We start from the raw sequence: 20,507 nt of genomic DNA on the forward strand, positions 1-20,507 counted from the left end.
AAATGTGACCTTTAATTCTTCTGTGACAGTCATTGATTATGACTTAGAGATTAGAAGGCTGGTTCCCTCTTACTAATTAGAAATGTTGATTCTTCATTAGATAAGGTGTCATTTCTCATGTGGATCATGTGTGAGGCCCTGAAAGTAGTGAAAGTGTCACCTGAAATCTTGAGAGGAATTTTACAGAGCTCTGAGTTCCTCAACTCCATATCCTAGGTGAAGACTGCTTTCACCAGCAGGTGCCTGCACACTGGCTGTTTGCCTTCCAATCCTGAGAGCAGAGGCAGAGTACTTCTCCTCCCAGCCATACCCTTTCATTGTGACCTTTATGTGACAAACAAGGGTCCTTTTCTTAAACCAATTTCACCATCATTCTTCCCAGAACCACTCTGTATTTTTCAACCCTGCTTTTAAATACAGGCAAGGATGAAGCAAAGCCATTTATAGGAGCAGTTTTCTAATCAGAAGTTCTGATCCGTGGGGCACCATGGAGGGGGGTGTACTGAGAAGAATGTAGCCTCATGTAGTTGTCCCAGGTGAGCTCCCCTTTCCTGAAAAACACATCTGAACGGTCCTGTTCTTATAGTGAGGTCTGTGGCATGACCATTTTTGGGACTATTGTAGCAACACTTGGTAACTCCAGCAACAGTTGGTAACTCCAGGTCTGCTTTTGAGAGGATTCCAGCCACTTCAGAACAGAAGACTTCCTACATAAGCCCCTTCCTAACCTTAGCCCTAAAGACTCTCCCAAAAGATCCTAGGAGAAAATGACGCTGATGAGAAAACAAGAAATTCCTTTACATTTAATTTTCAGTTTACTCTGCCATGTATCCAGATATGTCCCCTCACCCCAGAGACATTAAAAAGTCTCAACAATATCTGTTGACTTAGAAGAAGCCACATTACTGGGTCCCAGTCTGACTCTGGCACGTTGCCGTTCATTTGGGCTGGCAAGTCAAGTGGTGTAAAATTCAGACCTCGGACACTGCTAAGAAAATTGCCTGTAAATGGTGGTTTTTCCTCACAGAAGAAGTCAGAGAGTGGGCTGCAGTGGGGGCAATCAGTCTCAACCAAGGATTGAGACATTTTAAGGTTTCTTTCACCTTGGACCTGTGGCTAGTCTCCATATTTGAAGTAAGAGGATAATTTCAAATTAAGGGGGAAAGGTTGTGAAAATGTGTGCATTTGCCTGTAATTTCCAAATGTGTTTTCTTCTGTTTACCAGAGATCTAGAGAAATAAGACAGCCTCTCAACTAAATTGACTAAATAAAAGGAATCTGCTTTTGAAGTATATGGTTTTCAGAATCAAATTTCCTTTTTCTGTGCCTGTTGGCTTTATAGGCTTGTTTACTCAGGAGGAAATGACTTGTTTTATAATGTGTTTAACATCATGTTAGTTAATCTGTGCCATAATAAAGAGTTGTTTCCTTGTGTAAGCAAGCATTTCACGTGTAAGCATGTGTGAATCTCCCACTGAAATGAGGGGGGGTCTGTATCTAAGCCTGTTCCTGTTTGCAAAATGGACACGAGCAGACTTGTTGGTTACACAGCTGTATTATATGCTTGAGATAAACTGTAAATAGTTCTTTAAATTTGCTTCTCTTTGCTTCCCCTCATTAATATTTTGGAACAGTTTTACTAGCAACTTATGCATAAAAACTAAAGTCTACATAAAGTGTCACAAAATGGAAATCTCAGAATCGAGTCCTTCAGAGTAAAAAGATGCAAAATTATCTTGTTGCATAAGGTTTCAAAATTTCTAGGCTCTTATTTAGACAACTGCCTAAGGACTCTTAAAGATTACAGTCTTGAACAAATCAAACTTCTTTAGAGGCCTTTGGATAAATTATTTGTGAGCTGGGGAAGGAGTCAGTGTTGAATGGACTGGTCAGAAGACCAGCTTTCTGAGGAACAGAGAATGTGCAGACACTGAACGATTCTACTGCCTTGCCTTGTAGTGTTCGTAATAATCAGAAAGTGTGGGTGTACATATATTAGAAATAACCCTGTCTTAAACATTCTCAGTTACTGAACTGACTACTGCAGAATATTTTACTCTAATATTTTTTTTAAAGTACAGTAGTGTAAAGATCTTTTTTGGATACGACTTGAAAAAATTTCTGACATGGAATCAGCAGTCCATTATCTCAAAGTGAAGGACATGTTAGCTGAAGTTCAGTTGATCCATTCATCACTAATACATTGTGTGTGGCTTTTTTGTCATTTTTCATCATGTCTGATAAAAAGCAAGAATTTGCCATCATTTTTTTTATTAGTGATCAAATCAACATATCAAATGCATTTCGAATCCAAAGCTTTCAGTGTGTTCCACGCATTCATGAGAAGTCTTTCTAGTATGTTTGAGCTGGTCTGCTTTAGTCCTGTCTACCTCTCTCTCCTGCATTGCCTCTAAGGTTTCCACAGAAACTAAAAAGTCAGTGCTGTTTTAAAGAATGCTTTCTTCCCTACTACACCTCTTAAATCTTCCAGCTGCTCTGGGGTTTGTGTGTTATCTGTCTGCACTTAGTCACCTCATCCTTTTAAATTAGATTTAAAATTTAAAAATACAGTGCCTGGTGGTGCCACCCCACTGTTGCATGTCATGGATTCTGATTAACTTAGAGAAGAGATAATGGTGAATTACAACTGTTGTCAGCAAAGGGAAATGTTGTGAAATTAAAAAGTAGTTATATTTTGAAAAATAAATTACAATCCTGGGAAAGAAAAAAAAAAAACTCAAGGAAAAGCAAATTAGCAGTAACATGGAAATAATATCACTTGGCATCTTGCAAGGTTGGAGGTCATGTTAGAAGGTCCCAGCCTGTTCATTCTTCTGTAGTGTTTTTCATCCCTAGGAACTCGTGGCTTTCTATTTTACTAAAATAGGGCTACAAATCATGCTTGATATAATTTCCCATAGAGACAAATCAGGCTGAAAAACATTTTATCTTTTTTAAACTATACAGTCAATTTCTGGTAGTTTAAAAGAGCTGGAACTTCAGATACTGGTATTACTTTAAAAGAAAAAGAAACAAAAGATGTGGCAAAAGGGAATTGGGCCCATGGGTGTGTAATAGGAGGCGAATGATTGTTTCCTACTCTGAGCAAGGCAAGCCTTCTGTGGAGGGTTTTATGTAATTTTCTTCAGCTGAACAAAGCGGAGAATACTTAACAAAATTGCCATTTTTAAAATCTCATTGTGAATACTCAGCATGCTGTGATCATACACTGTGTAATGGTGTTTGCAGTGAATAAATTGCTGTAGATAGTATAATATAAATAACTATTTTGTGCATTAAGAAGCAGTTCTCTTCATGATGGTTTCTATCTCAGGAATGCTCTGAGGACAGGGCTTTGGAGAATAAAAGCATCAAAGTACTCTTTGAATAATACCAGTCTGCTAAAGCACTAGGATATTTTTAATAATTTTTAGCAATATTATTTAGAAGCAAATAACAAAATCAACTAAGTGATAATTACTTTGGTCTTAATCTATTTGATATTAATAATGTGGCTTAGACTTACTAATTTTAAAGACAGCACAGCTTCACAGCTTTGGCCAATAATTTTTAATGGCTCCCATAACAGGAGGGCAGATAAAATTTATCACAAGAAAAAAGGATTTGCTTCATACAGACTTTGGGCACATTGATCAGGTGTCCTGCAGGTTTGTTGCAAGCAAGAAAGAGGCAGGAAGCCCTAAAGTAAACTGCATCTCACTTTGGATGATAAATAAACCTCTAGAAATACCTTGTTAAAACTGCAGAAGACTGACAATTAAAAAATGCTGTACCATACTGAATTCCAGTGGTCTCACTAAGCATAAGAAGCAGTGTCAAGAAATACCCTGTAACACATTATTGCTCCTTTGGCAGCTCACTGGGATCAGTTTTCCTAGATGTTCTTCCAGTCAGGTATACCACAAACATATTGATTCCAAAGTGTACATGAAAACAGTAACTGGCTTCAATAAAAAGCAGATAATAAGAGCAGGATATAACCACTTTGAAAGAATTGCAGCCTGACTTAGAAAAATGTCTTAATATCCTCCTTCCCTTGCTGCTTGCCTAAAAGTACTTATAAAAAAATAAAGATGTTCCATAATGAAAAATGGTCTCAGTCAGAAAACTGAAAGAACTGGAAGAAAGTCTGATTCAAAATGTTCAGCTGAATTCTCTCACTGCAATGGAAACTAAGCGGTGTAAGTGATTTGTCTGATGTCTCTCTCTGACAAAGCCTTTCTGAGTGACAAGTGCCCAATCACTTCAACCTCTGTTTCCATTACGAATAATTAAGTCTAATGAAAGATACCTACTCAAAAGTCATACTTATCTCATCTAATAATATTGACATTCCAAAACATGTAAGACATAAATTCCCATTAATATGGTAGGGTGACCAAAAATACTGGATCTAGAATAGACTCAAATTCAAGTGCTAGGTCATGGTAAGGCAAGATTTTTCACACACTGTTGAGTCTATTTAAAGTAAAATTAACAACTCTTTAAAAATGTGAATGTATATTCTGATTTACTTAGAGTAAAGAGTTAATTTACTTAGAGAACATCTCTTGGGCCTCAAATTTAATGCTGAAAAATTTCTAGGTTTGGTCTAGATTATAACTAGTAAGAACAATGAGCATCTTCCAGCATTTTTATAATGACACTTTTTGCATCATCTAGATGAAGGAATTGAGGTGATGATAGTTTTAATAACTTATTTAATTGATTAATTGGAAAGGTAGATTTGGGGAATTTTCAGCAGTTTTTCAGGGGGAGAGGAAGACATTAAAAAAATACTATGCATTCTAAAATTGGGGGCTTTATTTCTTGAGGAAAATTTAAGTCATCAATATTATAGCCCAAGTAAGCACTTCTCTCTAATTCTGAAAGGGTTTATTTCTTTAATTGTTCTTTGATTTTACTGCCTGGAGACCAGCCTGCTAATTTTATTTATAGCAGAGGTATTATTAACCACACAACAGCGCCCATTGCCACAGGCAGTCTCAGTGCTCGCTGCTATCTCTTTGTTTTTGTTTTGTAGAAGTGTATTCTTTTGGCTACTGTGGCAACTGTTTATTACATACATTTACCAAAGTACCTCCTGGTATCACTGTAGCATCTGCGTCGGCAGCTGTGACTCCCTTTCCCTTTCCTACTCCACTGTTGCTGCAGCTCCCACTCTGCTTGCTCTTCATTTTCCAGGGAAGGAAGGAAACAAGATTACTGTAATAAACCACCCCAGTAGCATTTTTCACCCTCTCCTCACTTCTGGAAACAGGGGAAAAAATAGCAGGATTTGTTGATGGCTTTTGAGGAGGCTAAAGGAAGAGGTTTAAGAGCAGTGGGATCTGCCTGGGAAGGATCCACCATGGTGAAGGAGCGATGAATTATCACCACACAGAGAGAGGGTGGGAGAGAAACCACCCTCAGGCAGAAACTAGAAAATGCATGCACTACAAAGAGTAATAGCCAGTAACAAGGGAGTAATAAGGCTCTAGAGGTGGTGGATCAGGTGGGTTTCCAGGGTGCAGAGGAGAGAGCACTGGGACAAGAGCAGAAGAAATTCAGAAGATAACCTTTACTGCTGGCACCATCTGCATCCTAATACTGCCTGTATCCATTACAAAGCTAGAGAAACATGGCAGTGGCTTACAGGACTGTGATGCCACTGCTTCTCAATGGTGCTTTTTTGCCCTTTTTTGAAAAGGGCTGGGTGGGTTGGGGAGGTGGGTGTGAAACACCTGGTGATGTATCAGCATAGCTGCTGCTGATTGAGATTATCCAGCAACCACTTCCCCAGCACAGCCCCATTACTCATCTCATGGTTGTCCCCAAGCACAGGGTCAACCTTGAGCTGTGGTGCAGACAGAGCAGCACTTTTGCTTAGAAGTTAGTTTCATTATTAGCACCTTAGTTTCATTTTTGGCACTGTGTTCAAAATAGAGAGCTGAGAGTATACTAAGTTTATTTTAATGAAGCTTCATATCTGCTTCTCAAGAGACGTATCTCATTGAAAGCTGAATCTGCAGTCTTCTGGTTTGCCACATCCATCTTCTCCCCTCACCAGCTGTGCTCTTAAATTATTTTGCCAATCTTCTGGTACTTTGTATCCACTTTGCCCTCTAGGCAAGTGGTTTCCCAGAAGCATTCAGAGAAAGCAGATACAGGCAGGATCTGCTCCTGTATATCTGTTAGATGTGCAAGAAATGGTATTGCAAGAAACGGTTGTAATTCTTAGAAATGGAGATCATTCTACAATGAGCTTCTCTCCTCAGAGGGAAAACTCCTAAACATTGAAGCCAAGGCTCTGCACAATAAAAGACAGGGAAGAAAAAGAGCCTTCCATGGGTCCTTCTTTTTCCTGCTGTTGTTAGTTACCGGAGATAGTTGAGAGGGACTGCATCCTCCACAGTCTGCAGCTGGTTCTGATGTGTTTTTGTGTGCTAAGGCAATTCAGATTACATAATGCAATAATAGGAGTGAATTGCCATAGACAATGCCATGGAAAGTGAGTTCATGGGTGTTAGTATGATATCCTGGTTCTGCTTTATTCTTTACTGTTACAAAAACTGACTCTCTCCACAAGAATCTTTCAATTTCTTTCTGAGTCCTGAGGAATAGGAAGGCCTCCAACCAACGTGCTTTCCTATTTCATTTGGCCTGATCAGATACCTGCCATGCACTGTTCATGTATCAGATCTAGAAAACCATTGAAGTTAAAATCCTACATGTTTTGTGCTACAGGCTTGCCTTTCCCTTGTTTAAAAGATTATCCACTTTAATGGTGGATACCAGCAGGATTCAGACACCAAGAACAGGAGGGAAGACACTGAAATAGTCCTCATTTTCCATCTTATCAGAAACACATTACAAGTTTATGCTACCTCCACTCATAGATGCTGGGAAAGCATGTGACCCCCTCATCAAGAAATATAAGGTAGATTAAAAATTATAACATTATTTTGACCAATCTCTTTTGTATGGCTACTTGATAATCAAGATAGACATATTTATTTTTCTGACCTTCTGTATTTTCACTTTTTAAAATTAATCTCTGGAAATTATGTACATTTGTATACAAATGACAGCTAAAAATCAACTGTACTTTAATAACTTCTCCAGATAGGTTTTCATCTGGTATATCTCATGGGTGCTTTTGTTTTCATACAACTCTCCTAATACATTTTTTTTGCATTTAATATTTTAGGATATTTTAAATGCAGGGAAAACTTGGTCTTTATAATGTGTTACACTGGACAAGTAGTTTTTAGCAGCACTACTTTCAGGTGGCTGCCTGTCTAAAATATATTGAGGGAATAGAAAATACTCCATGTGGTAAGCATATTGAAAGCAAAGTTAACTCGGTTCTAGTAGCATTGAAAGTGTTTTGCAGAGAACTGTAACTGATGTCCATACATTTCACCTGCAAGTATCCATGAGAAACCATGGCAGAACTGAAATAGAGGAGAGGTGAAGGAGAGTGAAATAAAAAGAACATTCTACATGTTTTTACTCCTTTGTCCTGAATTTCATACACTCATATGGATGTTGTTCTGGAAGAAAACTGGCTCCATGTCCACCTATTCCAGCTCTTCCACTGAGCAAACCTCTGCAGAGGTGAAGTACAGTATTCTGTAGAGGGTCTCATCAGCTGTAGGGGAATAATAGCAGCAGACAGCTGGCTCTTGCCAAGTCATTAATAACTTCGAGTCTCCAGGAGCTCAGCTGCACCTCCTTGATCCTATGTTACATACTCCACCTAGGAGGTAACACTGGAAATGTAGAGAACACCAGTTCAGAGCCACGCTACAACCTCTCTGCTGGTTCCCTGATTGCCCCACCCTGCAGAGTCACTGGCTTGTCAGCATCTGGGCTCACACTGGGAGGCTGCACTGCTGGTCTGACAGCGGACCTGTCCTCCTAATAGTTCATCCAAGTACCTTAGAGTTCATCCACATCCATTTGGAGCTGCCCAGCCACCGTTGTCTCTCCCTTGGAGCTGACTGAGTAGCAGTAGGCTCATCGCAGGCAGCCTGTGTGTGCTCTGGCCCTGGGTCAGCTGAGTTCAGGACAGATTTAGTCTGCCATTTGCTGAGAGGGTGCACATCTAAATCTGTTCTCCCAAAGATTACAGAACTTCAGGCACTGAGCTGTTTGGTGCACTTTCTTTGAGATCTGTGGTTTGGTTGCCAGTAACTTTAATAGAGCTGGAATATAAATCATACTGAATGTAAAACATTTGGGCTTCAGTGTGTCGGGCAGATATCCATGTAGAGAGAAGGGTAATTAAATCCTCTTGCATTTTAAACCTTACAGAATAAGGCTCTGGCTGACGTCTTGCACATGTGGGAATTTTCTCTGGTGAAGCCCGTTCGGGTTGCCAGTACTGTGGATAAATAAAAGGCTTAACAATTAAGAAAGAAGGAAAACAAAGATAATACACCTGTCAAACTTTTTGTATTATTAATGCACAAATGAAAAGCCGTGATGCTTGTGCATGCTGTTGCCCTTAATACCAGCTGTTGCCTGTGCACATGGGCTGGTATTTCACATGGCTGAACAGCCCTGCTGCCAGCAAGCACTCAAACAGGCAGCATCAATAACAGCAGTCTTCCCACACTCCATACAATTTAAGCTATTCTTCAAATTAATAATAATACTTAATAAAGCTTCATCACTCATTTGCAAAGAAAACCATCAATTAATGTTAATCAGCATCCTCAGAATGTGATCAGGCTGGGCTTGTAGCTGGACGTGCCGAAACAGTTCAACTGGCAGATGGAGCATTTTCCAACTATTCTAATTAATGACTGCTCATTTCAAATGTTAATGCAATTAAATAAATAGGCAAAACAAATAAAAATAATATACAGTACGAAACTGCCACTGTCAGAGTGATTTCTGATCAAAGAAGTCAGCCTCAGTCAAATGCAGAAAGGGCCAAATCATCCCCTCCTGGCTAAATAAGTTCTGAAAGAGCTGGGGCTAGCTTTTGTTAGTTATTTCCAACCATTTCTCAGGGAATGACATTTATATCACTTCCATTTTAACCTCCTGGCATCGACTGAAGAATTGCTTCTTTAAGTGTTAGAACATTTTCCTGCAGAAAATGAGAAGGGATTCCTTTCACATATTATGGGCTTTCTTTGGCGAAAAATTTAGACTTGCCTTGCTTTTTGTCTTTTCTATTTGAAATAATTGCCTGCATTTTTTTTTAGGAGTTTTATTTTCTGTGAGCATTGTATACCATACCACTGATGTAGGACTGCATTTATTTGGGCTTATAAAGAGTTCAATTAGCCCCTTAATGCCTAGTTCAGTCACAATTAAACCTTCCCTGTTGACTCAGGATTGGTCTTTCTAAAGGCAGTGGAGGTGGTTTTAATTATTCATTCTCTGGTTTGTTTCTTACAGCAGTCTCAGCTGTGCTTTATTATTCAAAGGTTAATGCAAACTGAGAACTGGGTAAATTAAATTTGTTTGGCAGCTAGCAACCTGATGTATTATCGACACTGTGAAATATGGATGGCAACACTTCTGCTATTGTGCCACTTAAAAAGCCAGATTTCATCTTTAAAACAATTGCTAGTTTTGTTACTATGGCTGATAGAAAAGGAACGTTCCATAATGTTATAGTCTCTGTAACCCATTATTGTTGAGAAAGCAAGGTAGTTTAGAAAGCCAAGAAGCATTAACAGCTATTATAGAAAATGGATGTAGGTACCATGACTAATGAAGTGCTCTGCACAGGACTGAGTCGTGCAGCTGTATTCAGGGAATCATGCAGTCAGAAGTTTTAATGAAGGGAGCCCAAGGAATTGCAGGTGAAAGCGGGTTTTATTAACTTCCAGTGAACAAAACGAATAGTTGAGCAGTGAACATGACATGATGTCGTATAATAATTGTGTACCTTGGGTACATTGTGAGGCATGGAGCATAGCCAAGAGCTTTCAGCTGTTCTACACACTGAGTGATTCCACAAACCCCTGAACGCTGCAGAAACCTTCACTGCAAACATAACAAGAATTGTTTCGCAAGAAATGCCTTAAGACAATACCACATCACTTTTCTGAGGTATCTACCGGCGCTCTCTTCCTCTAAAAAATATTAATCAGATATCTGGAAGTCACCATTCCAATTAAACCTAATTAAAATTCAGGTCCTGTAATCAGCAGTCTGTGAATGGAAAAGAAGTCATCATATGCTTTAAGAGGCCATCCTGAGTAAAATACATATTTTACTGACATGTAAAATGCCTGTATGGACAGGCATTGTGTTGTATGAAAGGAGGCCGTGTTGGCTTTTAGAAGAGTCGTGCCCAAGAACTTTTATTAGTTAGTATTTTATTTCATCTTTTTCAGGAATTCACCATACGGGTGAGAGAGTTTTCTTGTTTCATACAGGATTATGTTTTGTACATTTTGAATATTATTTCAGTACTGTGTTTTAAACCAAGGAGTTTGAATTAACATAATCCAACACTTCCTGTTGCATTTAACATGATTAACATAGCCCACTTCCTGTTTATGTTATTTTTAAGATAGGACAATGATTGCAGGGTGAAGCAACCTTCTGTGGTAGTGACTGGAGACCTTAGGTTAGGAACAAGTGCAGCTGCAAGGTTGGTTGTACCCTGCTCAGTCTTTAGTACAGTCTGTGCTCTGTAATGTGTGTAATTACACTGCTACTGACTGAGGAGGTAGGTGGATGAGGAGGTAGGTGAAAATAGGATGGCTTGTGAAGCAAGACAGTGACAAGACATCTCAGCAAAGTCTCTATATCCTTGCAATGTAAATACTTCACATCTGCCCACTAAAATATTTGAGATAAGACAGTTGGGAATTTTTCTGTGCTTATTTGAATAATTTATGATGTGATTTTAATACTTCTTCCTGGCTGAATATATCACTTCTCTGACAGAGCTTAGGACATCAGATGTATGTTCTATCTAACTTAATGAATGTGTACACAATTTTAGTTTCTGGTGTTACAGCAAAACCAGCAGCACTACTGGTAGAGTATAACTGATGCAGTATATCCTTGATTGCATGTGGTTATTATATTTTTGTTTTCTATTTTAGTGCTGGACCCAAAGGAGACAACATTTATGAATGGAGGTCAACTATACTGGGGCCTCCAGGGTCTGTATATGAAGGTGGAGTTTTCTTCCTTGACATAACCTTTTCACCGGACTATCCTTTTAAACCACCCAAGGTTAGTAGAAGGATATTCAAAGTCTGATAGGAGTCATCTCCTGCTGATATTTTTAATGTGTATGTTGGTATATCATTTTAGGATGAAACATAAAACTTTCAAAGCAATAATGAATTTTGAAACTTGACTCTTTTGATAGAAAGAATTTAAATAGCTGGCTACAATTTGCTTGCATGCTGCCAGTATAGCTGAATGCATGTGGATTTATTTAGAAAAAGGTTGCATAATTTCCAGTAGCTATTTTTTTTAAAATTTGGATTTGTTTCTAATATGAAAGTGCTTGTATTTGAGTTGCACCCTTTATAAGTAGCTGAAGATACTTAATCTTTCCTGTTGACCCGCATAATTCACTGGGCTTGTTTGGCTGTCTGGAAAAAAGTATGCACCTATTTCAGCCCCCCTAATAGTATCTGCAGGTGCAAGATATAATAAGTAATTGCTTTACATCAGTTTTCTGGAAGAATGTTGAAATATGGCACCCAAGTCCAGAATCTGGAGTGACAGAGATTTATAGAAATCCTTAGGAATTCTTTTTATAATGTTGTTTATAATGATACCAGCCAGAAACAGAGAACTGGATCAAATGGATCCTCAAATGGATCTTGAGGAGGGTATCAATAACATAAAGGTGGCAGATCATTACCATGATTAACTTGAAATGTCAAACATGAAAAATCTAGTGGTCAGGAAGACCACAAAAAAAAAAAAAAAAGGATGGAATGTGTCAATACAGAGCATCATCTATTAGCAGAGGTAATAACTGCTGAGGAGGATCTCAGAATGGGACTTTATTGCTGGATCACAGGATTATTGCAAACCACCTGTGGAATGTATTTATAAAAAGGGCAAACATCCTCCTGAAATGCATCCTCTGGCCTACAGAGAGAAGGAATTACCAATGTCAGATACATGATGCTTGGAAGTCCTTATCTGGAAGACTGAGTTCAAATGTTAACACACATGTTCACTAATAGGAACAGAAACCAGGAAAATTTATCCTGCAGTGCTGTTAATAGAATCAAATAAATTGATGGGGCTGTCTTCCATGAAACAAAACAAAAAGAGGTGCATTGTTCACCTTGCCACTTTGGAGAGTGTGTCTGGAAGACCCCCATGGAAGGAGCTATGAGATCAAAAATATTTACCTTGTTTCTGACACAGTTATGAAAGGATGAGTGTGCCATGTTGGTCTATAATAGAAAGATATTGCATTAAAAGAGAGAGAAGCCAGTTCCTGTTTGATTACTTTGAGTAGATTATTGAAATACAAGTGCCTATATATAGAATTTTAATCCCACAGTGGTAATGTTTACAGAAGTAGATAACATTGATATTACCATGAAAGATTTTGTAAAACAAATGAGAGATGTGAATGCAAAGCACTTGTCATTTTGTAAATTGAACTTTCCCAGCCAGTAATCTAAAGATGGGTGAGTATAGCAGTATTAGAGATGGTATAACTTTGTTTCCCACTTTTAGTGTTCCAATTTAGAGAAGCCTTGATGTCACTGAGAGGTCTTAGAGGAGTTGTACCCCTTTCTGGCTGCGCAGTTTCAGATTTAGACAGCTGTTGTTACATGGTGAAGAAAGAATTTGAAACTTTGTGATGTCTCCTTCAGTTTGTTAGAGCTCTGGGCACACTGAGCTGGGGTCAGTCCTGTATTCTTCCCCTGTCCTGTTTTTCCTGCCTCCCCCCACTCCAGCCCACTGTCTGGACAAGGTCTGTTTTAACAAGCCCTATTTATTTACTTCTTTCTTGGGCTTAGTCTGTTTGTGCTAGCTGCCGTGCAAGGGTTACATTCAGTCCCTCCCAAAAGTTAAAATTAAATTTTTAGCAGATAAAATGGCTTTATGGCATATAAAATGGAGCTTGAAGTTCTCTCAGACAGCTAATATGTAAGAACTAGCTCTGAAAGACCAGTTACAGGGAGGTCTTTTGTCATTCTCTCTGTTGAACCTGTTGAGTCTTAAGGCAGTGTATGCAAGAGACACCCTTTTAAAATAGAAGTTGAAGGTCCAGTTTGCTATTTCACCACAAGGTAAAGTCTTTTTCAGTCTGCACTCAGTTGTGCTGAGCAACTGTGTTATTTTGAGACATGAGTAATGCAGCTGTGCATTGCTTATTAATGAAATGTCAAGCAAAGAGGTGGTTCTTGTCCTGCTTCATAATAGATTTGATTGTCTGCCTTTATCTTGATGCCAGTTGTCACTGTAAGAAATGTGTGCATCTAAATCATATGAAAATGTACTGCTTGATAAAGGGTAAGAGAATTGATGATGCCACGTTGTCTTAGTAAACAGCCAGTTTTATGTTGAGGGGAATTGTCATCTGTAAGAAGGTAATGGGTGCGTGTGCTCAGGGGACTCGTCAGATAGAACTGTGTCATAAGCATGTGTTGAACACGTGGCTTCTTACCCTGTTCACTCCAGCCACAGTTCTAAATGATCCCTCTTTTCAGTCCTGCTGTATCACCTCCCAAACTATTGCTATTTCATTACACTTACTTTCCAGACCTTACGAAACTCATTCATGGTCAGGGAAATCCCTTTAATTAAGCAGCATGGGAAGACCACTGCTTATCATAAGCCTGTCAGCACTGCTGGGAGAGGGTAGTTAAATATGTTCTCCCCGAGCTGATCTCTAGCAAAAGGTACTGAGTACATGGAATGTATGACATGGCCTCATGGTACAGTGCTATCTGTGTGCTGGCATCTCTTCTGGTTCTCCAGGAGATTTGTGGTATTTTGTGCTATTGTCGGAATCATGGATTATAGGGTTATGGGCATAGATTATTTTAGATTTCTTTGTAGTTATAGTCTAATTTTTTCGAACTCCTTATGGCTCTATAGTCTTAAAAAACCTAGGGATAAAGTACAAGACTGTGAAATGTACTGGGAAAGACATAAAATGTATCCTGAGTGTTGGCAAGATTACCGCCCTGTAAGAACATAGCAGAAAGGGTCTAATTCACATTTTTCACTGTGATTGAATTCATAAATTACTCCTGAGATTTCTGTCGGCCATTTTTGTCCCTCATTCACTATGAAGTAAGGAAATATTTAAACAAGTACTGTCAAAATTGATCTTCCAAAAATGTGACCACAAAAAACCTGGGAAGAAACAGAAACTGTATTTCCCAGATGCAATTACTTGACCCAGCCTGGGATTCCAAAGGCAAATTCCCATGTCACATAACATATTCATTGTTAAGGGCCCTAATCCACAGTGTGTTAAAATCTGCAGAAAGATCCCTTTTCCTTATCTCTTCTCAGATATTGTGCACTCCATTATCATGCATGTGTATGTCACAAATGCATCTTGAGGAGGGTAAAATAATTTTTTAAGTGAGAAAAATGTATTGAAAATTTATTTTGGATATGTGCCTTTTATTTTTATTACCACCATTAAAATACATTTGTGGTGTAAACAGTGTTCAGTTTGTATTGTACAAAGTTCTTGATATTTTTTGAGGGATCCAGATTGCTTCTGTAAACACTGTTGGTGCCTGATCTGATTGCTGGGCACTCTGTTGCATGTTGGAAAACATTATTTAATTAAACAACAGAGACCACATTTGTACAAGATGTTCTATATATTGTTTTTTTTTTTCTTTTTAACAAATGTACAAAGTAATTTTCATTTGCTCTTCTAGGTAGTTAATCTGTTTCTCTACTTTCCCTTTATCACATAAAAGAATCACTCATTCATTCAGGTTTTGTTTAACAAAGAAAAAGTATCTATCCAAATTTCACTTTTAGGTATTTCTTCACTTTTTGTAGCCTCCAACATTTAAGATTTTCAAGTTTTGTCTCCATTTTCCACATTAATTCTCCTGTGCGATCCAGTTCGCATTTCAGGTTTTGTATAGCAACACATCACTGTCATCAGGTTTCCCTTCCAGTCTGCACCAACAGACTGCGGATCCCCTGTGAATCCATAGCTTTCTTTTGGTCTGTCCTTGCCTGTCAGTGTTTTTCCAAAGTTAAACCATAATCATAGAATCAAATTAAGTTACTCTTTACCATCAGAGAATAAACCATGTGGTAAGCCGGAGTGTAATTTGCTCTCACACTGTTAATTTCTTCCCCTTTGAAGTCAGTCTGTTTCAGTATTTCAGCTTTGTCACATGCCTTGAAACTGGACTCCAAATTTTTTGAGCCAGAGGTCACTGACCTTTTCAGCTCTGCTTTCCTTATAAATCAATGGCATTTGGCTTCACTCACAACTGCAGCACACTCATGCAGAGGAGGGAGTTGTTCTTCCCCAAAAAAGTTTACCTCCCTGTGACCAATGCAGCTTGATAGGAGTGGTGGAGGGCCAGCCCAGCCTAACTCTGATTTAGCTCTACAACCAGAAAACAAGACCCTTAGAACACCTCACCTGAGAACTAGCAAATCAGCTTTGGCTTTCAGGGAGGCTCTAATCAATTAAAAATATTTTGTTGCTTCCACTGTGAGGAAGCTTCTGCAGAAATGAGCTGAGCACTCGTTGGCTGAGTCAGCAAGGATGCGGGCGGGCTGCACGATCACCGCTCTCCTCTCGGCTGCATCCTCAGTGTCACATTGGTTTTATGAGATGCCAGACAGAAGGAAGGTATGGAGCACACAAAGTGAGGCATAGATGTGGTGATGAGCTCACTTTCTGCTAAAGGCCAGATGCTGCTGAGGCTTCAATTTCAGTCACAAGGTGAGGTTTCACTTCAGCCCAAAAATACAGCGTGTAGCATAAGGGACTAAAAAATAGACAAAGCTGTGCCCTGTTCAGAGTAGAAATGAATAAAAATGCTTAAATGACCTGCCAAGGAAATAACCTTACATTTTTTCAGTGGCTTAATGACCCCCTCAACCTTTTTTAGAAATACCTTTGAGATTTCTTTTTCCTGCCAACCATTTTCTTTTCATCCTTAATGAATTCAGACAGTTCACCCCTTGGCTTTAACAGAGGAAAGGTCTCTCTCTCTCTCTCTATCCCATTTAGTACCCCAAAGCTCCTTCTTTGGGGTATTGAATGGGATCTAACCATGCATAGATGTCTCTTGAGGGAGGACGTGTGTGTATATCTGTGAGTGTGCATGTATGATTATATGTCCATGTGTATTTGTGTAGGAGGTATCACATCTTTTAGTCAGGCTGGTCTGACAGGAAGAATTTCACCTCCATTTCTGTCCTCAGTCCGCATAAGAAATCAGTGAATTCCCCAAGTATGCAAGATTTTGATTCGAGATCCTTTAAAATTTAGCCATCCGTACAAACACTGCAGCTTTGGGTACACTATACAACTGAAGAAAAGGCAATAATTTCATTGTCTTGCATCCTGTCTCTCTGGAGCAGGAAGCTTTGACAAATCAGGAAGCCATACCAGTCTTTTGTACAGGTGTTGGTAGAAAAATGAATGCTCTTCAAGAGAACTTTCCTCCCAGGAATTGTCACTGCAGTGGAGTTTGCATTTTCCTCAAGAATAATCTTTATTAATAACTTCTACTCTCATATTTGACTACGTTCAGTCTATTACAGTGTCAATTCAATTTAGCTGGGGCTGATACAATATGGATGTATCTATCATTATCCTAGTATTCTGCTAGCTGTATTTTTGGATTTGAGTGATTTATAGAATCTCTTAATCCCAAATCTACAATTAATCTTGCTGGGGACTTTAATCTCAGCTGACTGAAAAATGGTTCATAGGACTTGAAAGCTGCAATATGCTAAATAGCCTCTAAATCAAAATTAAAATAACAGAAACCTCTGTTTTCTGTTAAGTCCTATTTAATTCTGCTATCTAAGTCTCCTATGCCTAACAACTAACTGAAAAACTGTTCTCAGCACTTGAAAGCCTAGATGGTTTAAATCAGCTGTTGGACTACAAGGGAGGCCCTTTTCCTTTTTAAATATTATGCACAGTGTGTAAAGTCTGATCTTAATGGCAATACTAAACATCTCTTCAGGTTTTTTTAACACATAATTGTAATGTAGCACTAAACATTGTTTTATGGAATTCTTCTTCTGTGGTAGACACTTTCAACCTATTTTGTAAGTTCAGCCTCATCTCTGAGGGGGCAATGCTTTTTGTTTCTGGCTTCTACTCTACATGTTCATACTTATTTTATATGTGATTAGCTGTTGAGGACACTTTTCTCTGCAGTGTAATAGAAAAATAGTGCTTACAAGAGTAGATGCAAAAAAATAAACATTCCTTGGTTAGAAAAACTACGTTGTTAAAATGAACCTTACTAGGCAGACATACATGTTAAATTGCATTTATCACTACTAACACAATTTAGACTTAAAGCTCTAAAACTCCCTAAGCACAGCCCATTCGACTGACCCCTTTTTACCTTCTCTGGAACCCTGATGCAGGCAGGGCTCCAGTGAGCCTCCTCCAGCCCCCCTTCCCAGATACTGCCATCATAAGGGCAGCCTTCAAACGCAATGCTCTCCTGTCAACCTTATCCTTTGCATTCATTTGCCTCGTCATACTTCTCATAGCCTCTGTCACATCCTATTAGCTCTCAGTGCCGTGCTGTGCTGCTCACAGCTTTTTCCAGCTGCCTCCTGCCCTCCCCATGCTCCTCCTGGTCCTGATGGTGTGGCGGTGCCTCGGCCGGCGCGTTCCCACTGCGCTGCTTCCCGCGGCCCCTTCGCTGTGCCTCCGCGCTCCCTTGTTCTCCTCGCCCAGCCTTTCCATTTGCATCTTCTTGCTGAGAGCAGCCCAGGAGTCCTTCATCCATGACAATGAATGGAATTGGCAGGTTTTCCCAGCAGAGTGAAGTCTTTGGGTGTTTGCAGGCAGAAATCAGATGCAGGGGAGTCTTTGAGAGGGAGAAATGGACAACCTACCGGCAGCAGGACATTATCAGAGGCAGCAGGATCAGCCCCGATCCTGCCCTTCTCAGAACAGCTCTTCCCAGGAGTGTGAGCTGCAGAGTGCAGTTCCCATGCTTGCACCACCTGCCGTGAAACAGCTTCTTCCACAGATCACATCCCTAGGATGCTCCGGGCCTGGAAGTGTTGAAGACCAGGTTGGATGGAACTTTGAGCAGCCTGTTCTAGGGGGAGGTGTCCCTGCCCATGGCAGAGAGGTTGACACTGGATGATCTTCAAGGTCCCTTCCAACCCAAACCATTCTGTGAGTCTGTGATGTCTTCAGGTGATGCTGAACCAGTGTGCAGTGGTACAGGGCTCTGGACAGCTCAAACCCAGGTGGCTGCTTAAGGAAGTGTAATGTCTCTCAAAATAACAGGATGAGAGTTTTAAAGTGGAGGACATAGATGTGAACAAAAATATGTTAGACTGAGGAGAGAATCAATAACTATGTTTTATTGTGATTAAGTGCAAAATATGTATTTGATAAGGCAACACCATGGAACTCTTTGAGATTTCCTTTCAATTCATTTATCTGACAATTCTTCTAGTAATTGGTAAATTGAATTGCCAGTGATTCTTCTAATGAATAGCCTCCTTATTCACTTTGTTTACAATACACTAATTTATATCTGTAGTTTCTATTGATTTATTTAATCTTGATGCAAACAGCTCTATCTAACTAAACTCCTCCTGTTTTCCTTACCAACACTTAGGTGATTTATCATTTCTTCCAATTTCCTGTGAACACCCAAGCTCTTTAAGAGGGCCTGTAGAGGCATTGTATGGGGAATATCTTCTGCCTCACAGCACTGGTTTTCATATTGCTTGTCAAATATATTTTCAGAAGACAATTTGTCTGTTGGAAATTTCAGAAGTTACATAATTCTGCTGTATCAAGCATGTTTTACTACTGCATAAAATCCATGTGATCTAAAAATACTTAATAAGTTGATGTTGTTTCTTGAGCTCTTTTACACAGATACAGATAAATATACACAGATATGAGAGAAAGAATTTTTTGCACACCATTACTATAAAATGAGAGCAGATGGACTGATCAGGACAAAAAAACTACTAGTTTTGAAGTCAGTTTGCCTAGGACTTCTGATATATGGAGTACCTAAATACCCAATGGCTGTGGGAATTGGGTGAGGAAGAGGCCCCTGTTTCTTAGAATAAAGTCTAGGAATAAAGTCTCGTGCCTGGAGCACCATGCAGGAGCCCTGGTGTGAGCTGAGAGAGGTGTACATGTAGGACAGTACAGCCTGCATGCTTTGAACTTCAAAAGGGAGGTTTTATTTTATAAAAGTTAAATGGTCAGTAAATCTTAAAAAAACCTCACTCTGTTATAAAATAACTTTTTTGCTGACTTTCCATAAGGAAGTACTAATTGTAAGAAATGTTATGCTGATTTTGTGAAAATCATTTTATAAAAACTCATAGTGACTTTGTCAGAGAAAGCTTTTGATGCTTAGCATATTACCATCTTGTTTCTATTCTGAACATCCCTAACCCAAACAGTAATCCATTTCCCTTGTCCTCTCCTTCTCTTCCTTTGTTTTCAGAAAACTTTGTACTGTTTAGGAGATTTTTTTCTCTCTGTTGGATACATCAAAGATTATCAAGGTTCCTTTTTATTTTTCCTGCTGTTAAATCTGTGTGCAAAATGAGTGCATTTATGTAATATAGAAGCTTAGTGCTGCTGTGCTTACTCAATTTTTTTTCCCCTGTAACACTGTTCAGTGAGACAGTGTGAGTAGTTACTCAGCTTCATAATTACAGTGGATATAATGAATAATTACTCACATTGCATACTGATTCATTTTCAGTAATATTAAAGGTGAACTCATGCGGATGCTATTATATCCATTTAAATTGTTACCACTTTTGGCTACTGTTGTCTTGCATGGTGCATTTTGCCAAGGAAGCACAGCACAGTATGCACATCAGACTTCTCTGTAGGTCAAGCAAACGTAATTATAGTTTATTATTTCCTGCTAATGCAGATACCATGTATTTTCCTTCCATAAAATAAATAATATCTGTTTTTTACCATGTAAAATTAGATGTAATCAAGTGTTTTGAGAACTAGATGAAGTTCATTTCTTGCTGTAAACTTAAAATGTACTCTTAAATAGTGAGCAGCATATGGCCAGTCATTTTTTGCACACTCTTTGTGATAAATCATTAAGTATCTCAGTAATTGATCATCTGCATGCTACAAATATCTACTAACAAACTGGAAATAGTCCTTCCTGGCTTAGAAAGGCAGCCTCAGTGCTCAGAGATAAATGAAGTACATTCTGTAAGAAATTAGAGGGTGCTAATTAATATAAAGGTTATTGCATGAATGTTGTGTCATTCAGAGCTATATACACTTTTCATTTAGATAGTTTTATTTTTTTCATATGACTGAAGAGTGTAGG

The 20,507-nt window shown here is 38.9% G+C and overlaps 1 protein-coding gene across 2 annotated transcripts in view; it reads left to right on the plus strand.

Annotated features, from left to right (window-relative positions):
• LOC132327224 (ubiquitin-conjugating enzyme E2 E2) overlaps nt 1-20,507 on the plus strand; it is a 202,039-nt gene that overhangs the window by 154,028 nt on the left and 27,504 nt on the right. For both annotated transcript variants that reach the window (XM_059846192.1, XM_059846183.1), the window contains exon 4: nt 11,085-11,217. In XM_059846192.1, coding sequence (XP_059702175.1) covers nt 11,085-11,217 — 133 coding nt within the window. The remainder of the gene's footprint in view (nt 1-11,084; nt 11,218-20,507) is intronic.

This window comes from Haemorhous mexicanus, chromosome 1 (assembly GCF_027477595.1).
Source record: "Haemorhous mexicanus isolate bHaeMex1 chromosome 1, bHaeMex1.pri, whole genome shotgun sequence".
NCBI classification, from domain to species: domain Eukaryota; kingdom Metazoa; phylum Chordata; class Aves; order Passeriformes; family Fringillidae; genus Haemorhous; species Haemorhous mexicanus.